Below are 24,428 nucleotides of genomic sequence, written 5' to 3'. Positions count from 1 at the left end.
ATTATGTCTGAAAAAGTAAGGCACATACCTTAATGTAAAAATACTTTATTGCTGAAAAATGCTAATGATCATCTGAGCCATCAGTGAATCATAAGCTTTTTGTTGGTGGAGAATCTTGCCTTGATATTGATGGTTTCTAATAGACCAGGGTGGTGGTTGTTGAAGAATGGAGTGACTGTGGCAATTTCTTAAAATAAGACAACAATGAAGTTTGCTGCATCCCTGTACTCTTCTTTTCATGAACAATTTCTCTGTATCATGCAATGCTATTTGATAGCATTTTACCCACAGTACAACTTCTTTCAAAATTGGAGTCAGTCCTCTCAAATCCTACCACTGCTTTATCAACTAAGTTTCTGTAATAGTTTAAGAACTTCGTTGTCATTTCAACAATGTTCAGAGCATCTTCACCAGGATTAGATCTCATATCAAGAAACCACTTTCTTTGTTCGTCCCTACGAAGCAACTCCTCATCCATTTAAATTTGATCATGAGCTAGCAGCAATCTAGTCACATCTTCAGGGTTCACTTCTAATTCAAGTTCTCTTGCTGTTTCTACCACATCCACAGTTAGTTCCTTCAATGAAATTTTGAAACTATCAGTCATAAAAGTCAGAATCAACTTCTTCCAGATCCCTGTTAATGTTGATATTTTGATCTCCTTACATGAAACATCAGTGTTTTTATTGGCATCTAGAATGCTGAATTCTTTCCAGAAGATTTTTCTTTGCCCAGATTTTGGATCTGGGCAAAGAGGCCAGGGATTCTTCCTAACATCTGCAATGCCCAGGAGAGCTCCTCCACAACAAAGGATTATCCAGCCAAAAATGCCAATTGTGAAAAGGCTGAGAAATCCTGTATTGGAGAAAGCATATGGAAACAGAAAAGAAAAAAAAATTAAAAGGCAGAATGGGAACATATTGGTCAAAAGACAGGGGAGTCAAGCACATGATATGACTAAAAAATCAAAAGAAAAGAAAAATAAGAGAAATGAAAAGATAGAGAACAATATATGTACGTATATAGGCTTTTAAATGGCTAGAAAAGTTTTGAACAATATCTTAGAAAGTGATAACAGCAATTGCCTCTGGAATATGGGACAGAGACTTTAGATGAAAGAGGGGTTTTCGTTTCATATACCGCTCTGTAGTGTTTGGAGTTTTACCTTGTATATGTATTGCTTTTTTAATTAAAAATCTTGTTTAAAAATTAGAAAAAAACTTTAAAAATATATCATTAATAGGTCAGGCGCAGTAGCTCATGCCTGTAATTCCAACACTTTGAGAGGCTTAGGCAGGACAGTCCAGGAATTCAAAACCAGCCTGGGCAACATAATGAGACCTCGTTTCTTATTTTTTTAAAAAAGTCATTAATAATAGAATTAATTAGTAAATTTGAAATCACCCAGAGAATAATTCAGTACTATTGTTATACTGTCACTTTCTTAAATTATGTGATAAAATTGTATCTTTCTTCAAAAATAGCATACGTGATTTAGCAGTGGGGAAAAATAAAACCTGCTTTGCTGTCTCTTGCTTCTGGAAAAATGGAGTGACTTGAGATCTTTTGCTAAGACCTCTCAAGTCCATTCTTTCATTTTTTATTCCATGGCATCCGCTCTTATTTCTGACTTTCGTTACTGCTGCCGTAGACTATTTCAATAGCCTTCTAAACAGTTTCCAATCTCTCTCCAATCTCATCTATTTTATCTACCACTGCCAAGATGAATCGCCTTAAAAACTTACTCTTGGATCACTCCAGTTCCAGTTCCTGTTCAAAGCTGGCCTTCAGTAGGCTGTGCCCCATCCGCTGCTCAGCAGGGCATTGAGACCAGGCTTCACTTTGGCTGATTCCATATACACAACTCCTGCCCCAGCCAAACTAAATACTCACTCTGTGTCTCACCTGTCCCCAGCTCTCTGCCTTTGTGAAGTCTCTTCCACAAGAAAAATCTCCTGAACTGAACCTCAGCTTCAACATCCCCAATTTCATCAACGCATCATGACTACAGCAACCAGAAGTAATCATTCCTTCTTAAATTCATGATACCTTGTGCCTTTCTTTATGGCACATATCTCATTTTATCTCATATTATTATTTATATGTCTAATATCCCCTGCCAGAATTTAAACCCTCCAAGATTGATTCTTACACGTGTTTCCTATAGTGCCCAGCACTGTGCTTTCTGCTTAGCGCCTACTGAATGAAGAAATGAAAAAAATTAGATACTCAATATTTATTATATTTTTTTATCTCAATTTGATATCCATTGCTTTTGTTGGTAAATTCTATTAACATAAAACACAGTAAAGGCTCATACAATAAACATGGATTATAGAAAGTGCTGAGAATCATTTTCTCAGGCTCTATTTAAAATGCTCATCTATTTGCAGCAAGGATCCTGTTATAGGGAAGGACTATTTTTGTAATGGAAATGAATGACTGTCAGCATTTGGATTAATAGATAATCCTCTTGGAAGGTGTAAGAGGAAGGAGAAAGAGAGTACTAAATCCTTCAGCATCAAGTACAAGCTTTAATAAAGGAGCCAATAAAATAAAGGAATTAAGAAGACACACCAAAAGCCATATTCAGGGCAGACTCAAGTGCTGTTGATTTATGCTGGACCTGCTCTTACGCCCTGCCCTTGTTTGTTCTCTTTCTCCTTGCACCTATAAACTACAAGGCTCCATTTCTCTCTCATTGCCATAATTCCAATTCTTCTACTTTCTTGCCTGGATTATTGCAACAGCTAACAAAGTTCATCTTCCTGCCCCCAGCTGTTTGCTTATCTGATTCACCCTTCACAGCAGCTGCCACAGCTCTCTTCTACAATCAAAGCTTGTGTCCTATTACTTCTGCACAAATCCAGGCTCTCTAGCATCATTATCAAAATTCTTAAAATTATGTCCTCTGCTACTCCCTAACCTCCTCATAGCTCAGGCTCCAACTGGACCTTCAAGAGATCCCCACTGGGGATGTAAAGTTTCTCTCACTTTACAAATAGAATCTTCTGCTTGGAATGTCCTTCTTGCCTTCTCTGACTTTTCCCTCTTACTAATCGTTTAAGAGCAAGCTGAAATGTTGACACATCAGAGAAGCTTGCCCTGACGTTCCTCTTCCTTCTTAAATGATTTACTTTTCCTTATCTGGAATCTGGCAGCATTTTGCACACACCTCTGTTAGCACATGTTTCCTTTTCTCCTAGACTGTTTGTTTACATACTTGTCTCTGAGCTCAGAGCTATTCAAAAGCATACACATCTTTCTGTCCCCAGAACACAGAAGAGAGTTTGGGGGGGTGGGGGACAGGATAGACACTGAGTGGGTGAATGTTGTGAGTAAATGTCACTGTATCCCACCTGGCTACAAGCATGGGGACTTCTCTCATACTTCCTGCCCTCCCCACTCTACACTGCAGCCACACAGCCCCTTCTTTGGTTCCTTAAACATGCCCAGTTTGTATCAGGGTCTGCACTAGCTTTTCCCTCCATCTGAAATACTCTCCCTTTATTTCTTTCAGTGGCTGACTCCTTTGTATTCTTTCAGTCTCAGCTAAGATTTGCCCTCTCAGACCCACCTTCCTGAATGACCTGTGTCAAGTAGCTTCTCTTCGCTGCCCCAGTCACTAACCAACATATCACCTTATCTTGTTAGCTTAGTTATACTTACTATACAATAAATTGTAGTCTTCTTTGATTTGCTTTTTTATTGTTCTTTTATTTGATGTCTGCTTTCCTCTCATTAGGAAGGAACTGTTTAGTTCATCATAGTATACCTGGTGCATCTGACTCATAGTAGGTGCTCAGCACATGAATGAATGAATGAATGAATGAACCAATAAATGAATATTTGCTGGTTTTGTAACAAAATCTATCCAGAAAAGCAAACAAAGAAACATTATTCCTATCTTAAGGGAACTCAAATTCTAGGAACTTTTATAAATTTCATGGGTGGGGCTGAAGCTAAAAATATTTTGGCAACTAAAGCACAGAGACACTTTTGGTATGCTAGGGTTCTGTTATAATACTCTCGTCATTTTGTTATTTTAAGCATGCCCTTGATGACGCAGAAATCTATTTAAATTGGCTGAATTTAGGAACAGTGCCACAGAGGAAGTAGTGGCCTACACTTGCATGATGGCCATCCTGCAAGCATGATGTTAATCTCAGGTACTTAGAGCCTTTGGTGCCCTACACAATACCTCATATGTAGTGGGTACTGAATAAATATTTACTAAGTGACTGAATGAATGCCTTTGTAGTCTTGCCCTGCTTTTTTCAGAAGAGCTTGAATTATTGCCCAGTTTTTCTCTGGGGAACCTAGGGTTTACTGGCCCTGTTCCCATCTCATCCATTGTAAAAATCCTGGCCTCATGCTGCCTGGAGGAAAGTAGGACCAGTCATTTGGCAGCACTGTCTGCTGTGGCCAGAAGGAGAAGGCTGCTTGGTGCCAGCAGATTTAAAAACAAAAAACAAAAAGCTATTTGCCTTTGCTTGATTGATTGAGAGAATAGCTAACTTTTCTCTAACCAACAAGACAACTTCATCAGTGTAAATCTCCGTAATACCCCTTTGCATTCTGATTCAATTTATCAAATATCTGAGTGCATACGTGGTACCTGGCAGTGTGCACAGTGTTGTGGATGAGATAAGTAGAACAGGCAAAGTCCGGGCCTTGAAGAGTGTATGGTCGAGCAGGAAAGATGGTCTTGATTGTCTACTGAATGACATTGCCTGTTTCTCTGCATGACCTGATCTACTTCTAAGATTTTGTGGCTGCAGACACATGCTTGCTTAGACCACTTTCTGCTTATATTTTGTTTTAATGAGACTGCTTGAAGTTTGTCTCAAGAAAAAAGCCTTCATTTTATTTTTTCCCCTGAGTTCCTGTGACGTGATTTTTTTTTATTTATTATTTATTTTGTGTGTGAGACGGAGTCACTCAGGCTGGAGTACAGTGGTGCAATCTTGGCTCACTGCAACCTCTGCCTCCTGGGTTCAAGCAATTATCTGACCTCAGCCTCCTGAGTAGCTGCTATTGCAGGCGCACGCCACCACACCAGGCTAATTCTTATAGTTTTAGTAGAGACAGGGTTTTACCATGTGGGCCAGGCTGCTCTTGAACTCCTAACCTCAAGTGATCCACCTGCCTCAGTCACACCTGGGATTACAGGTGTGAGCCACTATTCCTGGCCTTATTATTTGTCACATTTTCTTCTACTTATATATCCAATGGGATGGTGTTTTTCTGAAGGTTAATTGTCCTAAGGTCTCATTTACATGTGTAGACATTTGCTATCCTTCATGTAGCAGTTAATCATGATATGGGAATCCAAAAGTTGCATTCAATCTTTGTTTTGCTGTCTTTGAAATAAGTACAATAGCACTAGTCTGCTGGATCCTGTTCCCCTTACTCTTTTACTCAATCAGATTTTTAAATCTTTTAGCATGTTTGTGGTCTTTGCACTTTTTCCCTCTCTGCTGCTGTTGTCAATTTTCTTGGAACATCTACTTTAAATTGTTGTCTTATGTTTTATTTATTACAAGAATAAACTTGAAAAGAATTTTTTTTAAGACAGGGTCTCACTCTGTGTCCAGGCTGGAGTGCAGTGGTGCGATCTTGGCTCACTGCAACCTCAACCTTCTCGGGCTCAGGTGATCCTCCCACCTCAGCCTCCTGAGTAGCTGGGACTACCACGCCCAGCTAGTTTTTGTAATTTTTTGTAGAGATGAGGTTTTGCCATGTTGCGCAAGCTGGTGTCCAACTCCTGGGCTCAAGCCATCAGCCTCAAGCAATCGGCCTGCCTTGGCCTCCCATAGTGCTGGGGCTACAGGCATAAGCCACCATGCCTGGCCTATTATAAGACTAAACTTTATACCCATAATTATGAACACAGTTGTGGTTATAGTGCACATCAAATGACACTAAAAGACTTTATATACCCAAAGTCTTATGATATGAAATAGTTAACCACTTTCATTCAACAATTACTGAAATCCTGTCTATGACAATATACTGGGTTAAAGACTGGAGAATTGAACATTACCAGGAAACTCCCTCTACTAGGGTTAGTTCATTCTTTAGGCCCTACTATATGCCAGAAAACAAGGTTACTACGAAAAATGACACAATCTTTGCCTTAAGGAAGTAGACTGTCCAGGAAGAGGGAAGCGTCAATGCAAATATAACATATTAGAAAAGCTTCAATAGAATTAGTTTCTGGGTTCAGTAGGGGAGTGATCAGATCTACTTTAGTGATTTAGGAATTAGAGGAGAGCAGAAAAAGCCTCACAGAGCTAGATGCTGAGCTTTTAAACTAGAGTGGGTGTCTTATTGTACAACAAAAGTTGAGGGAGGTTCTAGGGAAACAAAGATACAGAAATAACAAAGCGTGCTATGTTGAGGCTATTTCAGTTTATATAATTTGAAGCACAGCATATGGGGCAAAGAATACTAATTGAAGGAAGCAAAGGCAGCCTGATAGAGGTCCTTATCATTTATACAGAGCAGGTATGCAGGTTTGTAATATACTGAAGGTGAGGTCAGAGGGAGAGCAAGCAGGACAGGGGATAAAGTGTTTTAAGTGGGGTAGTGGCATAATTGGATTTGTATTTTGATAAGATCATCCTGGAGGAAGCTTTAAGGTGAACTAGAGGCAGTCAGGAGAGCGGTTCTCTACTGCTGAGTCATGATACACTGTAACATCCATTGAAACTCATTCAAAAAGATGATTTTTATGTGTTGCTGAGTTTAATTTTCTGATTTTTAAAGAACTGTTATCTTCATGCCAATAGGTGAGCTTGGTCTATGATTTTCTTTCTTATATTGCCTTTTTTTTTCAATTTTTACAGCAAAGTAAAATATCCGCAGATGAGTTAGATAGCTTTTGTTCTCTTCCTAATTCTCTTTCTAATTTTACAACAGGTAATTCTATCTGTTCCTTGAAGATTTGGTTAAAATCACCTAGAAAACCGTCTAGGCTTGGAGTCTTTAATTTCGAGGGTGGAGAAAGTTTTTGTATACTGATTCAATTACTTTAATGGTTACTGGATTATTCAAATATTCTATTTTTTTCCTTGACTCAATTTTATAATGTATACATTTCTATAAAATAGTGTAGCTCATAGCAAATCTCTTCATTTTCAAAATTATTTGCATAAAGAAGAACAAATACTTTTTTAGGGTAGATGGAAATATTTTAGTTTTGTTTGTTTGTTTTTGAGACAGAGTTTCACTCTTGTCACCCAGACTGGAGTGCAATGGCACGTTCTTGGCTCGCCACAACCTCCGTCTCTTGGGTTCAAGCGATTCTCCTGCCTCAGCCTCCCTAGCAGCTGGGATCACAGGCACCTGCCATCACGCCTGGCTAATTTTTTTGTATTTTTAGTAGAGATGGGGTTTCACCATGTTGGCCAGGCTGGTCTCGAACTCCTGACAGGTTATCTGCTCGCCTCAGCCTCCCAAAGTGCTGGGATTACAGGTGTGAGCCTCCACAACCAGCCAACTATTTTGTATTTTATTTGTGGAGGAAGGTTCACAGATATTTGTATATCTATCAAAATTTATCATGTATAATGAATAGATGTTCATTGTAAATAACTTATAAGCTCATAAAGTTAATTAACATTTATCTACAGAAAAGTATACATAGTATTTTTTGTGATTAAAAAATTATTTTCTGTATTCTTGGGTAGGTTCTTTTTTTGTTCTTAATATTGTTTATTTGGACAATCTCTTTTTTTAAATGAATTTTGTTTAAAACTTTGTCCATTTCATTGTCTTTTAAATAACTAGCTCTCTGAGAAGAACCCTTAGCATCTTTGTTTTCTTTCTCTTTCTGCCTTAAGTACCTTGCAATATCCCTGCCACAACTACCACCACCGTCATTTTGGTGGGGCAAGTGGGAACAGGCGAGAAGATAGGTGACTAAAGGATATTACAATATTTGGGGCAGAGGCCAGAAATAAAGGGATGATTTTTTTCTTATTTCAAAGTGCCTACTGTAGCCAGCCGGTCAAGCCTTGTGGCTATTGGAGACCATTTCCTATGTGCAAATTGATGTAGTTGGAATATTATGTTGTGTCTTTGAGGAGAACTCCTTTTACAATTCTTCAGAAGGGCTTAGCTGACAATGTGGAAACTCATTACCCTGTAGGAACTGGGTTCTAGCACCTTTGTATTCAAGGTCATAATATTGGCTCTTGTTGCTTAACTCACAGACCGATGAAAATGGGCCACAGAACCTGAAAATAATACAGCATCAAATAACTGCTAAATAGTTAATATGTTTTACTGTCTTAAAATTTATTTTTTAAATGTTTTCTTTATTATTATTACTATTTTAAAATTTAAATTAATATTATCTTATTCTACATAGAAATGAAGTCTCACTATATAGTCTAAGCTGGTCTTAAGCTCCTGGGCTCAAGTGATCCTCCTGCCTCAGCCTCCCAAAGTGCTAGGATTACAGGCATGAGCCGCTGTGCCCAGCTACTGTCTTGAAATTTATGTGTTTATTTTACCAGTATATATTTAGTTACTTAACACAACTTAAATTTTTCTTAAAAAAACACTACTCTTTTGGATTTGAGGGCGCTAATTATACTTTATTACTAAATGTGAAAACTTGATTGCTTTTTAATTTTTCTTCTAGTCAACAAATACATTCTAGAATAAAACATCATAACATGTGAAATGGACTATTTAATAATGTAGTGCTTATATGTTAGTACCAAATAAGATCTGAGGAAGTAATATTCCCATTAAAAGTATATTCAGAGATGCCATTGTTAGCTGTCTTGGGGCTTATTCAAAGTAATCAGGTCCTCTGTAACAGATGTACCAAAAATATTGAACATCATTCCCTATACGTATTAGATAATTTTGTGCTTTTGAAAGCTTGAAGGTAAATGTATTTTGTGGGTAGGACTTGATACTTACAATGTCTAACTAAGCAACCTGATGGGAAATCAATAGTGCTTTTAATGGTGTTGGACATCAGCAACAAAGTTATTTATCTGAAATTTGAATTAGATCTCCTGGAATTGAAAGGGGGGTCATAAATTTGAGTAATTCTTTTTCTTACTTTCTTGTGCTCTTTCAAAAAATGCATTTGAGGCATCTTTTGTTTGTTTTGTTTCATTCTTAGGGAAAAGTTGAAAACCCAAGATTGGAAGACATTTTATGGTTTGCTAGGGCTGCTGTAAGTAACATAGACTGAGTGGCTTAAAAAAAACAGAAATTTATTTTCTCACAGCTCTAGAGGCTGTAAGTCTGAAATAAAAGTGTCAGCGAGTTGATTTCTTTTGAGGCCTCCCTTCTTGGTGTGTAGATGGCCGTCTGTCCCCTCTATCTGCACGTGGTATATTAGTCATATTTACGTGATGGCAGCAGTAGCCTGTCTGGAGTGGCCGCTGCCATGACCTCGGCTGCAACAAGGGATGGAGGAGCAGCCAGGACTTCATGCTCCACTGAGCCAGTAGGAGCTGAGAACAGGCAGAAGCCCGCCCCCTTCTGAGTTGGAGAGGTGGGAGCCCCGTTGACCGGGCACAGCCACTGTGGACCTGGGCATCTCTGCACTCTCCAGGCCCAGGAAGCCCCCTTCTACTGCAGGCTCAGAAGTGCCTGCTCCTACTGCCTGGCCTCTCCTTGATCCCGGAGACCACTCTGATTTCAGAGCAAAGTTGTGGCCGAGCCCAGATGCTGTCATGAGCTGGCCGGGTGTGCACATGCCCGGGGCAGTGCTGACACATCAACCCCCTGCCAACTCAGCCCCCTCCAGACTTTGGGCACTGATGAGCAGGGAGGCCAAGAGGGGGTTAAAGGCAGCTCAGTACAGGCCTGCAGGCACCCCTCAGCACAGACAGCCTGGATGCCATGGGTACTGTGGAGGGCATGCCAATGGTAGCAGGAGGCAGACAGGCTCCTGGGTGGAAAGGGAGGGTCCCCAGTGAAACCCCACCTTTAGGCCAGGGATGACCTGAGGCCTGGGGTCCAGGCTGCCAGTTCTGTGGACCAGAGTGAGAACTTACAGTGCTTTTTCTGGGCCACCCGTGGCCACCCATGTACCAATCAGCACATACTTCCTCCCCTCTGAAGCCCATAAAAACCCCCAAACTCAGTCAGACTCAAGCAGATGACAGGATGACCTGCCTGCAGAGAGGAGGTTCCTACTGTGGGACTCCTCTCTGCTAAGAGTTGGACACTTGTTGGGACAACCTGCCTGCAGAGAGGAGCTACCCACTGCAGTTCTCCTCTGAGCTGTTCTGTCCCTCAGTAAAGCACCTCTTTGCCTTGCTCACCCTCCACTTGTCTGCATACCTCATTCTTCCTGGACATGGGACAAGAAATCGGGACCCACCAAATGTCAGGAGTGAAACAGCTGTAACACAAATAGGACTGAAACATGCCCCTTGCTCGCCATGTTGTAGGCAACAAGAAGGAGAGAAGAAAGGAGAGAAGTGCCGTGGCTCTTCAGGAAGCCCAGACCTAGTAGCTCCCAAGCCAGGGCTGTAACACCCTTTTTGAAGCTCTGCGGTTCCTGGTGTCTCCAAGCTTCCAAATGCCACCACATTTCCTGGTGCCAGCAGTGGAAGCTGTTTGTGGTACTTCTGGTCCAGTTGCAGCCTAGCAGTGAGCCAGCACCCATGCCAGTGCCTGGAGCTGCCTTCTCTGCTGTAACCAGAGTGCCTGACTGTGTGCAGCAGACGGACCCCATGCTCACTCACTCACATGCCTCTCACCACTCCACACCTGGCTTGCCCTTGGCAGGTGTGGGGTCCGGGCTGGTAGCACAAGCCAAGTGCAGCCTGCCAGGCCGAGTGGGCACAATGAACCCAGCAGGCCTAAGCAAAACTCAGGCAAAGGCACCACTGGCAGCAGAGGTTTCTGGCTGGTGAAGCGACACCCCAAGGATCCTGTAACATATGTATGTGTATATATACAAACATATATATAATTATCATTATATACACATTTATGAAGAGAGAAAAATTTTAAGGAATTGGCTCATGATTATGGAGGCTTTAGAAGCTCAAAATCTTCAGGTAGAGACCTGGAAAAAAATTGCAACCCAAAGGCAGCCTGCTAGCAGAATTCCTCCTTGCTTGGGAAGGGCCAATCTTTGTTTTATTAAAGCCTTCAGCTGCTTGGATGAGGCCTACCCACATTGTGAGTGTACTCAGCTTTACTCAAAGTCTACCAATGTCAATCTCATCTAAAAACACTGTCATAGAAACATCCAGACAATGTTTGACTACATATCTGAGCACCATGGTTCAGCCATGCTGACACATGCAGTTAATTAACCATTACACAGGGCCTTCCCTCTGTACCTGTCTGTGTCCATATTTCCTCTCCTTATAAGGACACTAGTCATATTGGATTAGGACCCACCCTAATGACCTCATTTAAATTTAAAATTCTGTCTCCAAATATAGCCACTCTCTGAAGTACTGGGGATTATTACTTCAACATATAAATTTGTGTAGAACATAATATAGCCTATAACAGTCTTTACCTTAAAACAGGCATAAATAGGAAGGGAAAAATAGTCTTCCTAATGCTAAAAATGTGTTATTTCCTGTTACCTTAGGATAAAGCATGTTTGTGAATCCTCAGATAAACCAATTAATTGTAATAATGGAAAGTAACTTTTTCATAAATTTACATTATGAATCTAGAAGTCAGCTTCATTTTTCTTTGCCAAGGATATTTACATTATCATAGTAATTAAATATTAGGTTAAAAAAACTTTTTTATTCTGGCTATATCTGAATTTTTACCTGTTTTCATTTCATGCTTTTATATTTAAAATTAAAGAGCAATGTGTGAGATATTTTAATCTTGACTTATGAAATAATTTGAAGTCACTATTTTAAAAAGTTTCCACTTTTTCTGAAAATATAAGACATACAAATGGGAAAACTACCAATAAAAATGGAAAAGAATTAGCAAGAGAATATAAAATAAGGACAAATTAAAAACCACATCTTCAATGGTTATCACATAAATGAAATCTTGTAACATTATCTCCTAGGTTTTCTTCAGTATCCCAGTCTCTTCTATCTCTCAAATCCATTTAACAAAAGGGCAAAATATTTTCCTATCTCTGAATGAAAAAAAACATTTCTGATTCTCTTTTTGCAGATAACAAGGAGATTTTTCTTTCCAAAGCAATTCACAAGTCCTTCTTAGAGGTTAATGAAGAAGGCTCAGAAGCTGCTGCTGTCTCAGGTACTGTTTGCTAAAATCTTCTCCCCTCTTCTAAAAGATTTGTATTTTTAGAGCAATCTTGGGTGGGGAGTGGGGTCTTTTTCAAAATGAAGCCAAAAAAGTCACTCTGCTTTAACTTAGAAGTCAACCAAATGCTGAACCAGCTGGAATTTTCGAAATAGAATGTGAAATGTGAACTCACTCCAGTGCCCCTTTACAGATAACTCTCATCTTCATTTTCTCTCTAATGAGAGACAGGAGGACATTGGCAGTTCTGTGAAAATAGATTTTTCTGCTGTGCTGCCGGTTTAAATATTTTAAATATTTTCCTGCTACCCATTTAAACATTTTTCTTCTTACCAAATTACTTGCTGAAGTTGATTCTTAATTTTGTCAGCAAAAAGTTCTTATTTTTTATTTTCGTGGCTACATAGCAAGTGTATATATTTATGGAGAATATGGGATATTTTTAATATAGGCATACAATGCATAATAATCACATCAAGATAAATGGGGTATTCATCACCTCAAGCATTTATCATTTCTTTTTATTACAAGCATTTCAATTATACTTGTCTAGTTATTTTTAAATGTACAACAAATTATTGTTGACTTATAATCACTTCGATGTGCTATTAAATACTAGATCTTCATTCTATTTAACTGTATTTTCGTACCCACTAACTATCCCGACATACCCCGCCCCCATCACTGCCACTGTTAGGATAGTGTTTTCAGAAGGAAATAAGAGCACAGTAGCCTCAGGCATCAAGACAGCTTGAAACCTTACATGTAATCTGGACTTTCTTTTGACAATTAACTATACTGCAGCAAGTATATAACAATCTTACAGTGAGGATCTCAGGGGAATTTAGTAGCCCGGTCATAGGATACCTCGTTGCATCTCTCACTGTTATATTTCCCCTTTAATCACCACCATCCTGACCACTTACTAGAAACCTGGTGACTTGCTGTGTAAAAATACCCACTTCAGACAAAAGAAATAATGATTTGAAAATATAGAGAAACTCTCTTCAGTTTTTGTTTGGGGATTTTTTTCTTTATTCTCCCCCTTCCTTTTACTCAAAAGTTATTTTAGTAAAGACACACATATTTATGTGAGACTGAGAATAAACATTTCGTAACAAGCAGAATAAATTGTCCTATTATTTTTAGTGGAGTAGAGGGAAGAAATTGTTTGGTTGGTTGGTTTGTAGTATGTATTTGTTTTGTTTCATTTTGTTTTTTAAAAAGAGCAAGTAGAAATTTTAACACCTTTATAATTTTTCTCCAGTTAAGTCTTTAAAATCTTGTTTCCTGTAAATTGTTGTCTTTGCATTAGGTGGATAGGCCTAAATATTTTATTATTTTGTTCACCCCCTCTTTTGTTTACTTCACAAACCACATACAGGTACAATTACTATTTCACTGGGACTGTAGTCATGCATCCTGAAACAAGTAGAACAGCAAGTGCTGTATCATGAAGTTATTGAAGACCATCCGTTTAAGCTACTTTATTATGAGATAACAAGGAAAACAGGTAACTTTATTATGCAAACAAAATTATGTTTGCAACTAGTATATATTTAGGATTTGTGTTTTACATGTATATATTAAGATAATATTCTAAAATAGCTCCAGATGAAAACAATATATGTTCACAATTATAAGTAACTCGTTTTCCAGAGATTGACCAACTGAATTATCAGATAATTAAGGTGATGGTCCTGTTGTGTCATTGTGTTTGTGTGCTGTTGTTTAAAATAATAAGTACCTATTGAACATGTGACTCAGACTCTATTTTTTTTATTTTGGAAGTTGTAGTCATAAAGGATCATCTCTGAGGTCAGGAACTTTGGAAACAATGTTTCTGTAACATCTTAAGATCTCTTATAATTATGCAGGAATCAAAACAGTAAAGTAAAATAGCCAGGCATGTTGTCACATATCTGTATGCATAACAAGCAATAACTAGAGTGAGTTGAAGACAGGTACTCCACAAAAATTCTCACGGTCATCTCTTGGAAATAAGTGTATACATGTAGGCACAGATAGAATGCAAACGGGACATCGTCCATATTGGGCTTCATGAGCAAGACTCTGTCTCTAGAAGGAAAAATAAAAGAGCTATGCAAATCTCAGATACCTATAGCTTATTTTCCCAAATCATTGAAAATTCATTTGGCTTCACATGCCTAAAGGAGTTTACAAGTCTGGTATATCACTATGTTTTGTTGCTGTAAGTAAAATTCAAACTACAATTTCCCAAAAGCCCCAAAATAAACCACATGAGCAAACTAACAATAAAAATACGCACTTTGGCTCACAGGAGAGTTAATTAGAAAAACCGTGCTAGCACGTATACTGGAAAATGGCAACTCACAGGACTGAACGCTGCCCACAGAAGTGTTCTTGTTTGCTCTGCATGGGGCTTTTACATTCTGAATGTCTGTAACTGGGGTAGCATGTTCCTTGTTTCTCCCGTTAATTACCTGAGTGGCTACTGGGCGCATTTGTGTTTGAGATCTGGAGAGAGTTGTAAGTAGCTCTCTGCAGAATGCATTGGTCTTTATTTTCTAATATAATAAATACTTGATTCCAAAGGGGACAGTGTCAACTTCAAGGTCTCCAGTAAATTACTTTATCTTTTAATATTTCTTGGAAAAAAATATTTCATAAGATCTCATGAATGGAACTATTTCTGTTTAATGCCAAATTTTTAATTCTATGATGAACAGTTTCAGAAAAAGTTTGACACATTTCAGAATAACAGAAACAGTTTGCGTGTTACTTTCTTGTGTATTAGGTATTGTGCTGATTTGGAGCTGTTTACAAGAATTCTTATTATCTTATCATTAACTTTAATTCAATACATGGGAGTTTGGGAAAACCAGGCCTGATCTTAGACCTACTAAATTCAAAAACTTGAAAATCCACTTTTTTCCCCAAGCTTTCTTGGTGATTCTATTACATGCTAAATCTTGAATGCTGCTAAAGTAAAGGGTACATATGGAATACTCACTTATAACCAGTTTTTTAGATATGGCTAATTTATAGAAACTTACATCAATCGATGAGTATATTAAATCAATGCTTCTCAAACTTTATGGTGTAATGGAACCACCTGGGGATCTTATTAAAAATTCAGTTTATCATTCAGTAGGTTTAGGGTGTGGTCTGAATAGCCTGGAGTGTGTTTCTAACAAACTTCCAAGTAAAGCCTTTCATGTTTGTCAATAGACTTTGCTGTTTCTTACTTTGTTAGAAAAACTCTATTTAATATTTGCATGTTTGATATTTTTATAAATGGAATAGAATGTATAATTTTTACAGAGTTTGGAGGGATTTGAGGGAGTAGGGTGACAGTATGCATGAAAAAATGCAATATACTTGTCCAAAATGGGGAAAAATAGTTTTACTCTAAAGTTTTTTTTTCTATTACATGCTATGGACAAATGAAAAATTCTTCTGCATATTAGAACACTTGAAATGTATTCTTTAAAAATATGAAGACATTTATAGGCATTATTCATAAAAGAATTTATGGATGCCAAAGAACATAGTACCTAGCACAATCTTTTACAGCTTATATTTTCAGAAGACTTACAGTTTATTCATAGGTTATTATAGAAAAGTGCTCTTGTTTTCATGTATAATGTATACAGGTTGGATTAACTGATGTTGTTTCAGTATTGGTATTATGAGTTTGTGATATTCTTCATTACCGTATCACTACTTGTTAAACATTATTTCTATATTTATATGGTCATCGGTCAATGAAATGATTTACCTATAAAGAAGAGTAAATGTCATTAGGCAATCACGTGGATTTTTTTTTTTGGAGACGGAGTTTCACTCTTGTCACCCAGGCTGGAGTGCAATGGCGCGATATTGGCTCACTGCAACCACCGACTCCTGAGTTCAAGCGATTCTCCTGCCTCAGCCTCCTGAGTGGCTGGAATTACAGGCGCCTGCCACCATGCCCAGCTGATTTTTGTATTGAGACAGCATTTCACTATGTTGGCCAGGCTGGTCTCAAACCCCTGACCTCAAGCGATCCACCTGCCTCAGCCTCCCAAAGTGCTGGGATTACAGGCGTGACCACTGCACCCAGTCAATCATGTGGATTTTATAAAGCCTAAAATGCAACTTTTATTAGCTGATATAAGATTGAATTCTACTATTCAGAAGGTTTACCTTAAAATATTTCAATACCATTGAGATATCCTTTAAATAAGAAAAGATTCTCCTGTGTTGTTAGTATGCTTGTGGAATGCTTAGGAATAGAGTACTTGATAAACCAAGTTTTTCATTTTGTTTGACTTGGTTTATAATATCTTCAGTATTTTTGTTTGTTTTGAAAAAGTAGCATAGTCAAGTTTGATTTCCTTTAAACGAATAAAGTAATACACACACAGTATACAGTTTGCCAAAACTTTTTGCTTTTGAACCTTTTTCTTAGAGAAAATCAACATAATTATGTAGATTTTGCTTTTATTTTAAATCTTGATTTTACTTTGTGTGTATTCAATAGGCTAGACTGAATAGTTATAGACAATATAATCCTATAAATTTTGACATCATCATAGTAACCAAATAATTGTTAAAATCAGTCTTAAATAGAAATGTTTATTTGAACACCAGAAAAAGTTGGGGTTTTATAAAAGTAATTAGAATACAGAAAATATGGTGAAAACATATTTTATTCTTATTAAGTGTGTGTATATTATACATAGTATAATTCACTACCTTTGGTATATTATCAGCTTCTTGATTTATAATGATGGACATTTTTCTTATCTAAAAAAAATCCTTTTTCTGTTAACCAAAATGGCTTGGGGCATTTTAGTTATTGGCCAAAGGTAACTTGAAATGCATCTTTGTTAGGTATAGGTCTTTGTTGCAATGTTGAGAAGATAAGATGAATATTTGTAATACAAAAAAAATGGCTGCTAAAGAAGCAATAACCTTGCCATATTTTCAGAGGCTCACTACAACACTATCTGTTACAGAGAGGATTCATTTAGAGAAGCATGCCTTAGACAGAGGACAAGTTTCTTTAGTTAAACAGCTTCATTATAAGACTACCCCAAGGTATAGGCTCAATAAAAAATACTCTAACACGGCTTGCATGTAGCTGTTTCCTTTCAGGAAAGCTAGACTGCCTGTTAATATTTTAACACATTTTAAAATATATATTGGACTAAACTAAAAACAAATCTCCAGCTTGACTAAAGTGCATCATTAAAAAGAAATCCCAGACCCATATGAGCAGGGACCCAAAATACATTGTTTTAATTCAGTTATTGTTCTCCAAAAAAATGCTGGAATCATTAGGGATGATGTATTGGGACAGGGAAAAGGAATGTATAAAGGAGTGCAGTCATGTGGGTAAATCTAAAACCAACATCCCACAAGTTTTCACCATTATCAAATGGTGGAACACACATACCAGCAACTTCTGGCCCACTTCCAGATCATATATTATTTAGAAAAACTTAATTTGTATATTTTTCTGCCTGAAAACTGAATCAGAAAACCACACCGTTCCATTCCATTTTAGGTTCTCTCTCTCTCACACACACTCTCTGTGTGCGTGTGTGTGTGTGCATGGACACGCTTGTGTCTGCATTTTTTCTTTTTCTTTTTTTTTTTTTTTTAATGTTTATTTGGATGGCTTACTCTCTGCACTGAAGATTTTTATCCTCAGCCTGACAATAGATGAGAGAAGTCCTTCCACATCCATCATTATTTACTGGGAAGCATCTACCCTCCCCGAAGGATGCTTGATGTCATACCCCACGCCCCCTCCAAAACTTGAGGAAGCCCCTTTAGAGAAAAAGAAGAAGAAATTTGATTACAACATTAAACTCATTCACATAGAGACTCTCTGCTCTGTAAAGTGCTTTCCTGTTGAATTTGCCATTCAAATTCCACAATCTTTAAGATAGAGCAAAAAATATTATTGCCATTTTAAAAATGTGTAAACTGAGGTCTGGATAAATTAAATGACTAGCCAAAAATGATATGCAATTAGATAACTGAAAAGAGACTAATAGTGTATTAAATTATATTACTCTATTTGACACACATATTGTATTTATCAACCTTTTACCTACCAAATGTCCAGTTTATATGTGAGTGAATGAATGCAATGATTCCTTTGCCAGTAAAAATGTATTTTTTAAATGGCTTTTCCATTAAGCCAGACTTGCTAACAAGATTCCTACCAGGCTGGCTGGGTAGCTCATGCCTGATATCCCAACACTTTGGGAGGCCAACACGGGTGGACTCCTTGAGCTCAGGAGTTTGAGACTTGCCTGGGGAACGTGATGAAACCCTGTCTCTACAAAAAATACCATGCTGGGTGTGGTGGCGAATACCTGTAGTCCCAGCTACTTGAGGGGCTAAGCTGAGAGGATCACTTGAGCCTGGGAGGTTGAGGCTACAGTGAGCTGTGATCATGCTGCAGCACCCTGGTCTGGGAGACAGAGCATGACCCTGTCTCAGCAACAACCACAAAAAAAAAAAAAAAAGACTCATACCAGGTGCTTCTATCTGTATTAAGACCATAAAAGGAAATAACCTTCAAAAGAAGTCCCAGTAGACCCTAAGCCAATTACAGTATCTAAAATGTTCATTTTTCCCAGCTGAGTACTATTTAACAAAGATTACATTTTGTATTATGTGTACATAATATGACCCAGGAAAGAAACTCTGAAACAGGCAAACTTGTAAACTTGTACTTTAAGGAAAATGATTAGACTCTTGCACCAGCCTTTGTAACATTGGGAGTTCTTTCATATTGGTAGTTCTGCAGTTTTTCTATTTTTAAGTAAGGATGCATAATGACACTAAGTTCCTAATCGAAATTTTACGCCTCTAAAGTACCTTAAATTACTATGATTTTAAAAATTTACGTACACCAAAATTCACTATTATTACTGCACTGTTCTATGCGTTTTAAAACGTGTAGATTGATATAACCTTCACCACAAACAAAATACCGAACACTTCCCTCCCAGCATAAACTCTTTTGTTCTGTCTTTTTTTAGTCACAGCCTCTCCCTACCTGCCACCTGTAGCCCCCACTGATCTGTTCTCCCTTTTTGTGATTTTGTCTTTTTCAGAATATCATATAAACAGAATGATACAGTATGTAAACTTTCAGGACATTGTTTTGTTGAGCAATAATGGTTTTGCAATTCATCCAAGTTATGTGTATCAGTAGTTCAATTTGTTTATCCACTCACCCATTAAAGACATTTGGGTTATTTCTAATTGCTGGTGATTATAAATAATGCTGCTTTATAAACATTTATATACAGGTTTTTGTATGAATTTGTGTGAAACATTTTTGTTTTCATTTCTGTATGATAAAAACCCAAGATTGAGATTGCTGCATTATATAACAACTGTATGTTTAACTTCACAGGAAGCTGCCTAAATGTTGTCCAAAATGACTGTGTACCATTTTGCATTCCAAGTAGCAATATATGAGCCAAATGAAATAATTCCAAAAATCCTTAGTAGTACTTGCTAGTATCAGGTTGTGTGTGGTGTGCATGTTTTAGCCATTCTAATATATGTGTAGTGGTATCTAATTATGCTTTAAATTTGTATATTCCTAATGATTTGATTTGAATTCCTTAAGGTTGGGAATATTTTCATGTGCTTATTTTTCATATGTATATCTTCTTTGGTAATGTATCTGTTAAAATCTTTGGCCCATTTTTTATTAGGTTATTTGTTTTCTTGTCTTTGAGATTTGGGAGTTCTTTCATATTCTAGATATGAGTTCTTTGTCAAATATGTGACCTGCAAATATATTCTTTCAGTAGATAGCTTGTCTTTTCATTCTCTTAACAGTGTCTTTTACAGACACTGAAAGATACTAAAACATTTTTAACTTCAAAAGTGAAATAATTTTTTTAATATTGTGCTGTCGGTATTGTATCAAAGAACTGTACCTAACGTAAAGTCATGAGGAATATGTCTTGTTTTTTCTCTTATTAGTTTGATGGCTTTTAATTAAGTATATGATTCATTTTGAGTTAATTTTTGTGTAAGGTATGGAATATAGCTTGTTTTTTGACATACAGATGTTCAGCTTTTCATTGAAGAGACTGTTCTTTCTCAATTTGTCTTTGCTACTTCATAAAAAGAATTAGTTTTTTACTGTAAAAAAACTGGTTTTTATAGGATAGGAAAAATACTCTTTTACAGTAAAAACCATTTTTAATAGAAAAAAGTTAATTTTTACCATATTGTGTAGATGTATTTCTGGTCTCTCCATTCTGTTCTATTAATCTATGTGTCTGTCCTTTCTCCAATATCACACTGTCTCGATTGCTGTAGTGTACTAATAAACCTTAAAATTAGGTAATCCGAGTGTTCAATTAGGTCAAGGAAGTTGATTATATTGTTCAGGTCATCTATATTTTTGTATTTTCTGGCTACTTGTCCTACCAATTACTGAGACATGAGTGTTAAGTCTCCAATTGTAATTGCATGATTTTCTATTTCTCCTTTCAGTTATATCAGTTTTTGCATCATGTGATCATTTAAAATAATATTTAAAATGTGTTTCTTGTAGACAGCATTTAGTTTAGTCTTGTCCTTTTTATCAAATTAGACTATCCTTACTTGGTATATTTGGATCATTTACATATAGTGTAATTACTGATATGGTTGAATTTAGACCTACCATTTTATTACTGGTTTCCATTTCTACTTTGTTTTTATTCCTCTGCTTCCACTTTTTTGTCTTCTTTGAGAATACTTGAATTTTTTCCTACTATACCATTTCAATTTACCTATTGGCTTTTCACTATTTTTCTTTGGATAATTTTTAGTGATTGCTCTAGGGATTATAACTTAAATATTTATTCCACTTAGTATTACTATTTAACTACTTCATGCAGAATGTAGAAACCTTATAACCATGTAATTCCCTTACCCTGTCCCTTTATCTTGTTGTTCTGTGCATTATATGTATATGTAATGGAGAAATCCCATCAGACGGTAATTATATTTTTGCTTTTAATTGTCATACATATTTTAATGAACTTCAAAGAAGAAACATAGTCTATTATATTTACATAAATATTGACCATTTTGGTTCCTCTTCCTTTGTTTGTGAAGTTTGGAGTTTTTCTGCTGTTATCATTTCCCTTCTCCCTAGAGAACTTTCTTTAGCATTTCTCTTGGAATGAGAATAAGAGAATATAAGTAAGAATATATTTTAGTCTTTTTAAAAATCTTAGAATGTATTTCTTTCACTTTTATTCCTGAAAGGTATTTTCAGTGAATATAGAATTCTGAGTTGATAGTTCTTTAACTTCAGCACTTTAAAAAAGTTGTTTCATTGTCTCCTAGCCTGCATGAATTTTGGTGAGAATTCCACAGTCATTTGCATTAGTGTGCCGTGTATGTAATATGTCATGTGTATCTTTATTCTCTGAAGATTTTCTCTTTGATTTTCAACAGTTTCTTTATGGTATATCTGGGTAAGGTTTTCTTTGAGTTGATCCTAAAAAATAAAGTCATCAGAGTTCCATACTCAAAGTCTTTGGTCTCCTGTTTAAAGTCAGTTACACACATAGCAGTTAAGGGATTGTCTGACACTCTATACTCAACTTTTGGGATGTGTTGATTTATTTGCAATGGATTTTTTAAAGTTTTCTAAACCAGTGATTCTCAAGTTTTAGTGTGTACAAGAATAAGGTGGAAATCTTGGTAAAATTTAAATTTTGATTAAATAGGTCCGGGGTCAATATTGGGATTCTGTATCTCTATGTGTCATACTCTGAGTAGAAAAACTCTAAGTTACTGGTATAAACCTGAATAATATGTCTCACCCATTTTTTCTTAACATAGTTAAAGAAAGTATAATGTCAATATTTCTTGGTTTTTATTTAGTATCATCAGGAATTTATCTGATTCCAAAAAGTAAATATTTCAGGTGTCAGTCTCCCTTTAAGTTTAAAATGCCTCACTTTGACCATTTTTTATGAAAAGCTTCCCAAAATTTCTTATATTCATTATCAAGTATTTTTAATATTCTGAAATTAAAAACCTTTCCAGTAATTCCATGTCATAATTACGAGCATCTGTTATTGCACCTACTGTCATATAAATGTGCACGCATGATTACTGAGATGTTCGATGCTGTTTGTTCAAAATGGTGAAAGATTGTTTGCTTGTTGAGTTTTATGCTTGCTATGTATGTATGCAAGCATTTTATTTCCTTTTTTGGGGTCTATTTCTTCTTAATTGTCTCTTCTTTTTATGGAATGTATTTCCCTGCACATTTAAATATGTTTCTTTATATTTGTGGGCTAGAAGCTCATAACACTATGTTAGAATTGGAAATAAGTAAAAGCAATTAAGGCAAAACGCTTTGCATTTTTTTATGGAAAGAACATGTCATGTAATGCTCAGATTTTATGACCGATTATTTGTTAATTCAACTTTCTACTTTTACCTTAATGTTAAGATGGTTTTGATTGCACTAGATACATTCTATGTTGTTGTAGATTCCATCATAAAATTTCTCCCTAGGAAGAATTAAGGAAAATATTAGTCTTCTGCCCTTTCATTTAGTACAGTATTTGCACTATAAAATAGGAAAATAAGATGCAAGGATTTCTAAAACTAAGTTCTCAAAATCCCCAGTTTGGACTAATTATTTGTTTGCTTTTCAACTATATAGCCGTTTCTAACATTGTTGTATAAAAACGTTTTTTAGATTATCTATGCCTATTTCAAACTGTACACAAATTTTGAAATTTTTTTAAATTTGTGCAAACATAGAGAACATGATGTTTAGCCCAGCCACTTTGTTTTATGTCTGCCAGCAATGCTATTCTTGAGGGAACACAGAAGCCTCCATATGCACATAAAAATAGCTTATAAAAATCTGTCTTATAAAGAAAAAGAGAGAGATTTCCACAGAAGAATTAGTTTAATTTTTTTATTAACTGCTTTGGTTCAAATTATAGAAGATAATTTAACTTTAGTAAGCTAAGAACTTAAAATTGGATCATAGTCATGTTGATTTCTGATTTTGGGGAGACAAAGATTTGTGCAAAGTACATTTAATTAATAGACAAAACTGACCCAAACCAAAAACATACTGCTCTCGGTCCAAATTCACTTTATTTTATTTTATTTTTTATTTTCGTAGGCAAGGTCTCAATCTGTCAACCAAGCCGGAGTGCAGTGCTGTGATTTTGGCTCTTCCAAGGGCCAAATTACTTCCTGGGATCAAGCGATCCTTCCATCTCGGCTTTCCTAGTAGCTGGTAGCTGGGACCACAGGTGTGCGCCACCATGCCCTGCTAATCTTTTCGTTTCTTTTTTTTTTTGTAGACATGGGGTTTTGCCATATTGCCCATGGTGATCTCCAACCAACTCCTGGGCTCCAGCGATCTGCCCGCCTCAGCCTCCTAAAGTGCTGGGATTACAGGCATTAGCCACTGTGCCTGGCCCAAATTCACTCTTAATTATATATATTAAATATAGATGTATTCTCTTCTCTTTGAAAATTGCACAATTCTTGTTTCCTTGAGGAAAAGTAAAGTGGTTATTTGTGACATATGGCATGTTCCAGAAAATGTTTCTTCAGCAGTAATCACGGCTTCTAGCTGATGCAGCAGTTTTTTCCCCTGCTCGAATAGAAGACAATGTTTCATCTCTCTTTTCTGGAAGTTTTTTCATAATTCACGCATATATAAAGCTGACATTTGTTCACGCAATTGCTCTTTGCCCTGTTATTCAAGGAAAATTGCTGATGGAGAGATTATCCTTTTATATATGATTGAGTGACGCTCTCTCCTGGTATTTTTGCTTAACTATTTTTAACCAGATGCCTATGGAAAAAAATATTGGTTTGGGAATGAGATAAAATTGAGTTTAAACCCCAGATTTGCCACTTGCCAGATGTCTGTCCTTGGAGCAAGTTGTTTATTTCCACCTACATATTCAAATAATAGCATCTACTTCATAGAATTATACTAAGGTTTAAATGATATAATGCATATGAGGAATATAAGTAGAGCAGTCACTCAGGAAAGGCTACCTATTATCATTAATGCTACCAGATATCAGCTCTTTTCAGGCAAATCATTGTTCACACTTTAACATTTATGAAAATGGAAAGGCAAATTGTGTTTACGATCAGTGGTGGTCAGGTAGCAGTCATGTGGTCAGCTG

General features: G+C 36.7%; 1 protein-coding gene across 1 annotated transcript in view; it reads left to right on the top strand.

Moving 5' to 3' along the window:
* SERPINI1 (serpin family I member 1) overlaps nucleotides 1-24,428 on the top strand; it is a 158,278-nt gene that overhangs the window by 73,443 nt on the left and 60,407 nt on the right. Inside the window, exon 7 of the mRNA XM_031662932.1 lies at nucleotides 12,148-12,245. Within this exon, the coding sequence (XP_031518792.1) occupies nucleotides 12,148-12,245 (98 nt within the window). The remainder of the gene's footprint in view (nucleotides 1-12,147; nucleotides 12,246-24,428) is intronic.

The sequence above is a fragment of the Papio anubis genome, chromosome 2 (assembly GCF_008728515.1).
Source record: "Papio anubis isolate 15944 chromosome 2, Panubis1.0, whole genome shotgun sequence".
NCBI classification, from domain to species: Eukaryota; Metazoa; Chordata; class Mammalia; order Primates; family Cercopithecidae; genus Papio; species Papio anubis.
Note: the sequence above shows the minus strand (reverse complement) of the source record. Positions and strands in the feature narration are given on the sequence as shown.